The sequence below is a fragment of the Mauremys mutica genome, chromosome 8, assembly GCF_020497125.1.
Source record: "Mauremys mutica isolate MM-2020 ecotype Southern chromosome 8, ASM2049712v1, whole genome shotgun sequence".
NCBI classification, from domain to species: Eukaryota; Metazoa; Chordata; order Testudines; family Geoemydidae; genus Mauremys; species Mauremys mutica.
The window spans coordinates 112415239-112426638 of record NC_059079.1 but is presented as its reverse complement, the minus strand read 5'-3'; the positions used below and the strand labels follow the sequence as shown (position 1 = coordinate 112426638).

Below are 11400 nucleotides of genomic sequence, written 5' to 3'. Positions count from 1 at the left end.
TCTCCACACAGGTTATTATTGATCTTTGCTCACCCTTTCAAAATCCTAAAGATCCCAGTACCTTCCACAAACACTCTCACTCTCAAAGGGATACCAATTTCTATCCTGTTCCCTTGTGAGAGAAACAGAAATGCTGGTTAAGGTATCAGCAATAAGGTGAAAGGGGAAAAAAAGTGGGAAAAAAGGAACAAAATACAAACAACCCCTCTGCAAATCCTACAACTGGTTTATTGAAGGCCTGTTCCAAGTACTGCCTCCTTCTTATGCTTTTGAATCCTTTTAAAGAGACACTCATGTCCTTGGGTGACAGTCTTTGCTGGGGGAGTCAAGGAGCCAGAATGGAGCAGAATTGTAGTAACACCAACCTTCTGTCACAGTCCTGGTTCTGTCCATTGCTGTATATAATTATTAGTTATAGTAGACTAGAATTTAAGAAAATAATACAAACATATGTTTACTTACTAAGGCATTTTGGCGCAGGAAACCAGCCCCCTCTAGTACAACTGATCTGAGTCCAGTCCTCCTCTTTTTCAGATACGTAACCATCAAGACATCTGTAGTAAATTGACAAGCCTAACTGTGCTGGAAAGGTTCGTTCTTTGTAACGTTCATAATAGTCAGTTAATGCTCCATTTTCTATATTTGGGTAGTCACAGGGTCTCACTTTAAAAAAAAAGTTTAAAATGTATAATATTACAAGGTACATGCAAGAAAAATTGCCCCCTTCTGTGGACACTCATTGGAAGAGGTGGAAGGAAAGAAGAGCTCTGCAAGGTTACAATCACAGTTTACCCGAATTGTTCCTTTGGAGCACGAGATAGAGCTTTCACCTGGTAGGCAGGGTTTCCAGCCCCCAGAACCCACATGTTGTGTGGGATCTCCTCATGATACAGGGCCATCCCCCAGTTGGCAAGATAGTGTCATGGAGGTGATGGAATTTCCTCCACACAAGACAGGACATGATCCACATACTAAAGGTTCCCTTTGTGTGCAGATCCAGGGGGAATTAACTCCATGTTTTCCAAGATATCTGGAGTCACATTATCAGAGAATTAATTTATAATACCATTGCTGGGCTCCAAATCCACTTACACCTCTTCCTGTTTTAGACAGCTTTCATTTGTTTCTAATCATCAAAGCCAAATTCTGAAGTCCTCGATACGTTTTTACTCAGTCCCTACTCAACAAAACTCTCATTGCAGCCACTGGGATTTTACCTGAGGAAAGATTGAGTAAACATTTGAGAAAGAACTTCTTGATTTTGCACAGGGAAAAGAACTGCCTGAAAGAACCTGTTGTATGCATTGTTGGTGTAGCCATGTCAGTCCCAGTATATTAGAGAGGCAAAGTGGGTATGGCAATAGCTTTTATTGGACCAGTTTCTGTTTGTGAGAGAGACAAGCTTTCAATCTTACACAGAGCTCTTCTTCAGGAAGAGACTGTGACCGTTCAGAATAAATGAGGAAACAAAAATGGATAGTACAAATCTAGGGCTGTGGTATATGTGAGTGACTCAGAATCCAATTATGACAATAGGTTTTTTTTTCTTTTATACCATTCATACAGTAATGGTATTGTGCTTGGCATACTATCATTTGGATAGATAAAACACACAGCTACAAATCTTCCCTGTAGAAGGGTTGAGTCTAGCACATTTTGTCAAATAAATCATTGTGTATATGTTAGTTGTATAGTTATTTACAACTGCATTAACTTATACCATATCATATTTTCACAGGTGCTTTATTCAAGTCCATCAAAGTAAATAAGGAAAGTAAATAAGTGTTATTTACTCCTTCTCATAACACAAGAACTGGGGTCACCAAATGAAATTAAAAGGCAGCAGGCTTAAAATGAAAAAAAGGAAGTATTTCTTCACACAACACACAATCAACCTGTGGAACTGTTTGCCAGAGGATGTAGTGAAGGCGAAGGTTGTAACAGAGTTCAAAAAGAAAGTAGATAAGTTTGTGGAGGATAAGTCCATCAATGGCTATTAGGTAGGATGGGCAGGGATGGTGTTCCTAGCCGCTGTTTGCCAGAAGTTGTGAATAGGTGGCAGGGCATGGATCACTTGATGATTACCTGTTCTGATCATTCCCTCTGGGGCATCTGGCATTGGCCACTGTCAGAAGACAAGATACTGGGCTAGATGGACCTTTGGTTTGACCCACTATGGCCGTTCTTATGTTCTTAAACTTTGTAAAAGGAAAAACCCTGCAAGTATACCTGTTTCATTTCTGTTTACATTCTCAACTGCAGAAATTGTATAATCATTGTATAACTGTTTGGGCTTTGATATTTTAAAAACATGTTAAAATAAAAGTAACTTACAGATACATCTTGGAATAGGTAACCAACCATTCTTTGTGCATTCTGCTGTCTTCTCCCTATTGTCCGTTTCAAAGTGAAATCCTTGATTACAGTGCACTCTGATTACTTCCAATTCTCTGAACACTTCTTGTGCGGGGTCGTAGATTCCATTAGTCACTATTGGAGGATCACATCTAATTTCTAAACAAAAACAGATAAACAAGTTTAGCAACTGTAATAAAAAGGACTTTAGGCTGTAAGTCCCCCCTTCAATTAAAATTATTTGTATCTATTTTTTTTACTAGCTTTACTAGCACTGTCATATTTGAACATCATCTGCATAACATTGGCATGGTGAGATTCCTATGGATTTGATGAAGTCTACAGTTTTTTACCCATCTTTAGAGATCAGAGTATTTGCTTGGGGTAGTTATTTTATTTTGGGGGTGAGAAGGGGTCAGTTGTTATAAGTGTCATTCTGACTATTGTGGAAAAACTTTACCAAAAAATGAAGCCTTGCAGTGAGACCTAAAGGTGATCCCATTGGATTTGTCTAATCTCTTCTGGAAACTCATTCCACACTACCCTCCTGTCATGTTTGGTTGGATGGAATAAGTTGTTCCAGATATTCCAAGGTGTTAACGTAACAGCATCATGGTACAAACCACTGAACCATGTTTGTGTTGAGTACAGTGCCCTGGGTCTGCTTAGTCTCATGGCAAACACACCATTAAAATCATGTTAACCATTAAAATCATGTTAACCTTTATAAGACATAGGAAAAACAGTTAAAGTATTTGAAATGCAAAGTTAGAAGTAAGGCTTTATTTTAACAATGTCCCTTATTCCCTTTAGCTATAGGGAGATTTTAGAAGGAAACCCCTCTCTTGACTATCTTTTAGACAGTATTAACGATAACTGGTCTTTATGGGGAAAAAGAGAAATTAGCTGAGATGGGCTTGAGCTTACTGCTGTTGTTGTTAAAGTCTGATCCTGCTTCCTTTAAGATGAAACAAGACAAACACACCCAAAAAAGGAGAGAAAGGAATAGCAAAAATACGCAATGCAGCTTCTGGTCTCTAGTGCTGACTCTTACTTGCTTCTTCACTGCTGGAGAAACACAAGCACAGCAAACCCCCTTATCAGGGACTTAGAGACCTGGCAAACGTGAACCAACATTGGGCTGTTTAGGACATTGCTTTCAGCTGCCTTTCTGACACAAGCTCACAGTAGTGTTGCAAAATGTACAGTACTGTACAGGTAGTCCAGACTTTTACTAAACAGAAAGCAAAAAGGGAGATAGAAAAGAGAATAAGGTGGAGGTGGAAGATGACATGAGGGAGGGAAGGACAGCAGGAACCAAAGTTGCACATCCCAGGTGGTATTCAGGATTTAGCTGGAGATGGTGAAGGTGACGATGTCTTCTGTGTTCCTCTCTCTTTCCCAGTCTCATCAGGACATCTTTCAGGATCAAGATGAAGGTGCAGTGGTGTCATTAGTATCCCAGGAGATGGTGAGGGTTGCAACTCTGATGGTGAAATATCACTCCTTCTAGTCCACCCACCTCCCATCCTGCCTGCTAACTCTTGCTGGAGATTTATTTTTAAGGCGCCTGCCAAAGGGTGTTTGTTCAGCTACCTGATGTTCTGCACTGTCTGGCCCATTTGCGTGTTCCCTTATTCACAACATGCACACAGTCTGTTTCTTTTCCCCATGTGTACCTTTAATCTTTAGATTCCAAGCACTGCAGAACATAGCATAGGCATGTGTCAGAAAGATCCTTCCAATTATATATCTTCCCCTTACTGAGCTAATTACCTAATTATCCCAACCATTGCCCCAGTGTCAACAATCCCCACCAAGCCTATAATCTTCTCATTGATTAATTATTAACCAATCCAGAGATCCTCACATCATCCTCTTAAATGATCCCACTGACTAAACCAAACAAGGTGTTTACATGCTGCAATGGAAAATGTGTCCAGCTTTCATTGGCTGGTAGGACATTAGAGTCTATAACAGTAACCACTGAAATCAGGAGATGTTGACGCCTGTAATGTGACAGTATTTTTTAACCCAAGAGCAATCAGGAATTTCATGTGGTTTCAGTGACTCTTTTTGCATTTTTCTTTCTGTACGGAGTGTTTCTGTAGCACTGTGCTGTTGGGGAGGGGACCCTTTTTGAACAGTTGTTTTTAGACTGGAGCTGGTTAGGTCAGATGTACATGTCCACTCTGTTTGCAGCAGGCTACACTGATTGGCAGGCAGGCACTTCATTATTTTACAATGGAGTAAGAATGCTCAACATATTGAGGGCAAGATACCACGCTCTAAAAATAAACTAAGCAGAATAAGCTCTTTCAGTTCTCACTGTAAGGCATTTTTTCAGGACCTCAAATAATTTTTGTGTCTCCTTTCTGCTTCCTCTCCACATTTTAGAAAGGATGTTGAAAAATTGGACACCAGAACTGGATGCAGTAATCTCAGTAGTAGTCTCACCAATGCCTTTTGCAGAGGTAAAAAACACCTCCTTACTTCTACTCACTGCTCCTCTATTTATATATTACACAAAGATTGAATTAGCCCTTTTTACGATAGCATCACAGTTCAGTTGTTTTTCCACTATGACTCCTAAATCCTTTTCAGAGTCACTGCTTTCCAGGATACAGCATATATAATAATTATGTATTTGTATTACTATAGTACCTTGGAACATTAGTTGTGGACCAGGACCATAGCTGGCTAGCTAGATAAAAGTAACAGAACACACAGTATAAAATGGGCAAAAGCAGACCTTTACAAAATGGTTCTGGACGCCATCCATATTCTGTACACTCTGCATCAGATCTTTCACCGAATGTATATCCAGCATTACAAATAAACTGCAATCGTTCATTCTCCCTGTAAACTTTCATTGGAGTCATTAAATTTCCATTATTAATTCCTGGTGGTTCGCAGGTTATCACTAAGGACAAAAGAAACAAAATTAAAAAAAAAAGTTGTGATGCCTAACTAAGAAAACACCCCCTAGAAAATAAATACAAAATTTCATTTTGACATGGCTGTTTTAAGATTATGTAAATTAGGAAATAGTAAATCTGTGTTTCATCATAACATTTAAGTCTCTGTATAAAATATAAAAGCCCATCTAGAACCTGGGATAGATTTCATGAATCTTTCTTTGGACTTTGAAGATATAATTGCAATTTGGGGTAAATATACAGAAGACAAAGTCAGCTCAATGGCAGAAAAGCAGCAGCACTCTAGCAGCAGCTTTAAACAAATTACATATTTAATACCAGTCTTCCACATTTGAATTATAAGAAGTAGGGGGGTGCCAGAGCTGCAAAAGTTAGCCCAACGTGCTTGTCACTGCCATACATTTCCTAAATAAACACTTCATAATCAGTTAATATATAAAGAATTTCCTGACTCTGAAAACTCATTGGGTTCAATATTAAATGGAAATATTATGTTAAGAAATCTTTTCAGAAGCAAGTATGCCTGATGCAAGAACATTGGTAAATCAATCTCATACTATGATCTCTATTTACAAAGCAAATTAAGAATCAAATAAGTGATATCTGGCCAAGCCAATTTGAATAAAGCACGATCCACCATGATTGTTTCAGTTTTAAATACTTTAAGAATACCAATAAAGTGGAAGCATACTTGGTTTTGATATTAAATATCAAATGTCATATAGACTCAAACTCTGTTTGCAGGTTAGTCTGTTAATTTTTAAGAATAGATAATAATATGTGCATGTGACAAGTTATCAGTTAAAAAGATATTACATATGGAGTTATCCTGTATATGTCACACTCAGCACAGGGGAAAGATTAATGCACTTCATTAGTAAAACCATATCATTAACAAAAAACACTCTGGCTGATTAATTTTACTTCAGAACCTGGCTGTTTGCTCCTAGTTCAGTTGCAGGTTGAATGGGTAAAAATTAAAAGCAACTGATATAGCCTACAATCAGATGTGCTCACAGAGATCAACTCTTCTCAATGCATGGGCAGGACCTAGAAATAAGATATGGCAGGAGTGCTCTGTGTTAAGCAATATTATTTCAGGAGACGTGAAAAACTAGTATTTTAGGTACTGAAGAATGCCACTCCCTCCATGTCTGTGGCGGGACGTTGAGCCACCCAATTAAGAAATGAGGGAATGGAACATCCCCTGATATCTCAGCACCCAAGGAGGTGGAAAGATGTAAAGTGGTGCTTACCAAGTTCATGCTATTAGGAAAAGAAATAGGCACATCCCTGATACATTTCATGTAGAATGTGATGATGTTATTTCTAAGTTCCTAAAATGTGCTATATGCTTTACAAAACAAACAAAGCCACAGTTTCTGCCCTGAAGAGCATACAATCTCAATGCAACACAACAGTGTAACAAGTCAGGTGGACTTGAGTGGAAATTAGGCTACAATTCTGTTTGATATACAGGAAGGAATATAATTAATCTCATTCCTTCCTACTAGTTTTGGCTCCAAAAAGCCAACTATCTAGTTGATCTACTGTCAACAGAATAGATAGTATTAGAATATGCAAAAAATTAATGAATATTCTCAGCTGTAGGTACTTTCTTGTTCCATTTATTCACTCATGTATAATGTCTTATGTATCATCAGTGTTAACTTTTCAGTGAAGATTGGGGAATGTCTAGAAGACTTTATGACTAAATTTTCTAGATTTTACTTCCTTTACACATATCATGCAATGGAGATGAATACATCAACAGTACCTTCGAAATCACTTTGGCTAAAGAGAAATTTCACTAAACTAAAAGATAATTTTCTTCTCACCTATGCATGTAGGTACAGCAGCATTCCAATTTCCATCAGCTGAGCAATGTATTTCTTTAGATCCAGAAAGTTTATAGTCTTTATTACATTCAAACTGTACAACTTGGCCAAAGGAAAATTCTTGGTTTGCCTCATATACACCAGCTGCAAGGATTTTTCCATTTTCTGGTGCATTTACTGGTAAACACTTGCTCACTGTAAAAATAAAGCTATAATTTAAGGCCTACTCTGTAACTATTGTAAAACAAAATCAGCAATAAAAATAAGTTAAAGAGTGTTGCAAAAAAGAAATAATTCTGGGATGTATTAGCAAGAGTGTTATAAGCAAGACACAAGAAGTAATTCTTCCTCTCTACTCCACGATGATTAGGCCTCAACTAGAGTATTGTGTCCAGTTATGGGTGATGTGGACAAACTGGAGAAAGTCCAGAGAAGAGCAACAAAAAATATTAGAGGTCTAGAAAACATGACCTAGGAGGGAAGATTGGAAAAAAAAATGGGTTGGTGTAGTCTGGAGAAGAGAAGACTGAGAGGGGACATGCTAACAGTTTTCAAGTACAAAAAAGGTTGTTACAAGGAGGAGGGAGGTAAATTGTTCTCTTTAACCTCTGAGGATAGGACAAGAAGCAATGGATTTAAATTACAGCAAGGGCAATTTAGGTTGGACATTGGGAAAATCTTCCTAACTGTCAGGGTAGTTAAGCATTGGAATAAATTGCCTAGGGAGGTTGTGGAATCTCCATCATTGGAGATTTAAGAGCAGGCTGAACAAACACCTGTCAGGGATGGTCTAGATAATACTTAGTCCTGCCATGAGTGCATGGGACTAGACTAAATGACCTCTTGAGGTCCCTTCCAGTCCTACGATTTTATGATAAACATTAAAATACAGAACAACTGAAAAAAATACTATAAGTAAACTACACAGTAAACACAAAATTAAGCTTTATCACATACTCAGATACCACAGTGACTAATATGATATAAAGTCAGACTGAGAGACACCAGAGAAAGTTGGTACATGGAGTCTCCTCACTCTGCTGTGCATTCGTCCTGGTTGCAGACAGAGTGCTCACCTAGAATTGCCTTGAGTGATAGATGGGAGTCCAACTAACATATCCAGTGGCACTCACAGCCCAAGCCCTGCTAAAAGTCAAAATTAGTTGCTCTTGCTTATGCCAAGACTACATCTGCTCACAGACTAATCAGTTGGAAAACTGTAGAGAACTGCAGACTGACCAAAACATATCTATCAGTTCACAGTTATTAGCTCAAAATCCTTGATAAAGATATTGGACTAAATTCATCACTGGTATAAGTGAGTACAATTTATCTCAGCAGAAAGTTTGGCTCATATCTCTAATTTATCATAACTGCACTAACCCAAGAAAAAGAATAAATATATGTGATCAAATATTCCTTATTACAAAGGTAGCCATTAGATGGGGCCAAATTCCACCCTTGGATGTCCGCAAAGACATTAATGGGAGTGTATGTGCATATCTGAGACCAGAATTTTGCCTCCATCTCTTTCTTCTCCCAACTTTCTCCAGTATATCAGTCATCTGCACATTCTTTGATTTTGCATCCTATTTCAGGGTTCCTCAAACAAATCTATAAAGATTTATAAATGTATAATCATGCACGATTAAGCGCACACATTCACAGGTAGTCATGCTTTTCCTTTAGTGAGAAACCCTTAAAAATTTGGGACTAAAGAAATATAAATAACAACAATTCTTACTGGCCAAAGTCACATTCACATCATAACACAAATACTATACTGTGGGATGTGTATTCATTGTACGACAGAACGCTTTCCCCATAAGTATTAAAGCTCTACAGAACATAATTAAGAAGGAGAATATCTAAGAACAACATTAAAGGACAGATTATGACATTGTTGATCATGCTGAATGAGTAATACTACTGAAACCAATCAGACTACATGTGGAGTAAGGTAGAGCCCAGCAGCTGGACTGGGATCCTGTGGGTCCTGCAGGACACACTGCCATAATAGTAGAAAAATTAAAATGTATTTATTGTGGGTGGGATTGGATGGGAAAAAAAACCAAACCAAAAAAACCAAACCAAACCAAAAAAAACCAAAAAACCCCAGACTGTGGAAATTTGGAGGAAAACCCTACATTTCTTGTCAGTTTACCAAGTGTAGCCTATTTGGGAAATTGCTATTTTGTTTGAGCTTCTCTTTCCTATATGTGTTTATCTCCCTCCCCTCTCTTGCGGGATTTGTGGGATCTAAGATTTTTTTTGGTTTGGAGCAGGATAAAAATGCCAGAAATAATTCAAGAGAGGGTGGGAGTGGGCGTGGGCACTGCAGGGCGGGATGGGAGCGAAATTTAAATAGTCGCACAGAGGGCTCTAGAGAAAGGTACTAATCAATGTGAGCAAAGATATCACAGTTGGGTCCTAAATAGTTTTAAGCAGGCAAATATTAAATAAAAATCAGTTTGAAAAAAAGATTGTTGTAGACTCCATTTACCTTCACAGTGGGGGAGTTCATTGCTCCATCCATCTGCCTGACACTCACGGAAATTTCTTTGGCTGAGCATCTGATAACTTACCAAAAAAATTGTAACCAAAATATAAAACTCTAAAATACAGCAGCATTATGTGTTAACAGGTTATGTGATGCTATTACAGTTAAAACAATGCAAATAGTTTCCCCTGTTCTAATATATAAACTAACCCAAAACATTCGCCTGGAGAAGGAAACAATACTGTCTCTACTGGGCTCCTTCTCCACTTTGTTAAACTTCCTATTGCTCACAGTAGCAGAATAGTAAGTGGCAGAAGTAAAGCTTCCTTGAAGCTTCTTTATTACAGAGAGCTGCTAATGCTAAACTCTGGCTCAGCCCTGTGTATAGAAACCATTGTAATTCACTGTGGTCCCACAACATTAGGGAGAATTGCAACTTCTAAGCCCAGTTCACTGGTACCCTCTAGCACAAAGGAGGCATAAACCTGGTGAAAATGGTAGATTAAGCCAAGTTTATGGATGTTTTGCATTGCCAGAGCAGTGCAAAACAGCCAGACTGTAATGGAGTATATCTTATTATACAGAAGATTTTTTATTCAATTTACTAAAGCTCTTTCTAGAGAGCTATAGTTATTCGTGAAAGCACACGATGAATGTAGTTACTAAGTCTACCACAAAGTCGTAATTTGAAAAAAAAATTCTCTGCAATTACTATAGAACAGGAATGATTAATGTTTGGCTTGTAGGTCAGGGCCTGATTTTCACAAGTGCTGACCTCTGAAAATCAGGCCTCTGACCCACTAAGCCCCGTAACAAGGCTTCATCAGTTCATTAGTTTCTGAGTCCTGGATCTCCATATTAAATATGAGATCAACTGCAGTCAGTCTAAGCAAACTAGGAGTGGTCCTCAGGAGGACAAAGTTTGGCTGACTCTGCTACAGAAGCAGCAAAGAGTCCTGTGGCACCTTATAGACTAACAGACGTATTGGAGCATGAGCTTTCGTGGGTGAATACCCACTTCATCGGATGCATGGGTATTCACCCACGAAAGCTCATGCTCCAATATGTCTGTTAGTCTATAAGTTGCCACAGGACTCTTTGCTGCTTTTACAGATCCAGACTAATATGGCTACCCCTCTGATACTCTGCTACAGAAGTACATCTGAAGGTATAAGTTTAAAGAGTTATGTTAAATAGTCTTATGGAAACCCAAGGTGTTTTTAATGTAATGAAACTGGATGCGCTTTCATCATTAACCACTTCTAACTATAGAAATTTAACAATATTAACAGAATGTAAATCTGTCAGTCTTAAATATAAAATCGCAAAGCCATAACTAGACACTTACTCCATTAACTTTTACACCCCACATTGACCTGCTCTAGTACTATCAGTATATTGAACAACAAAACAACATTACCCTTCATCACATTTGTACTCAACGCGAGCACCAAATACAAACTCTGTTCCAGCAGTAAGTTCAAAGGAGCCAAACTGAATATCTCCAGGATGGCCACAGGGCTTGTCTGTGGGGGTGGAAAAAAAGGGAAATGTGTTTATAAACCTTCTACAGTGCTGTAAAGGGAGGTAACTTTGACTGTCAGATAGGAATTGTATTTGCTATATGGGGTGGGATTTTCAAAAGCTTTCAGCATTAGCTTAATTCTCTCCTATTAAAGTCAATGGGAGTTTTACCATTGATTTCAGTGGTAGCTGAATGCCGAGCGCTTTTGAAAACTCAACCATAATGCTGGCGAATTAAATACTG

The 11400-nt window shown here is 38.3% G+C and overlaps 1 protein-coding gene across 1 annotated transcript in view; it reads right to left on the bottom strand.

Annotated features, from left to right (window-relative positions):
• Positions 1 to 439: 439 nt before the first annotated feature.
• The window catches only part of LOC123376531 (complement factor H-like), a 33395-nt gene continuing 22434 nt past the window's right edge, over positions 440 to 11400 (bottom strand). The window contains exons 3-8 of the mRNA XM_045028590.1: positions 11053 to 11158; positions 9636 to 9712; positions 7133 to 7327; positions 5108 to 5278; positions 2335 to 2514; positions 440 to 663 (exon numbers count right to left, since the gene is read on the bottom strand). Coding sequence (XP_044884525.1) covers positions 455 to 663; positions 2335 to 2514; positions 5108 to 5278; positions 7133 to 7327; positions 9636 to 9712; positions 11053 to 11158 — 938 coding nt within the window. The 3' untranslated portion in view covers positions 440 to 454. The remainder of the gene's footprint in view (positions 664 to 2334; positions 2515 to 5107; positions 5279 to 7132; positions 7328 to 9635; positions 9713 to 11052; positions 11159 to 11400) is intronic.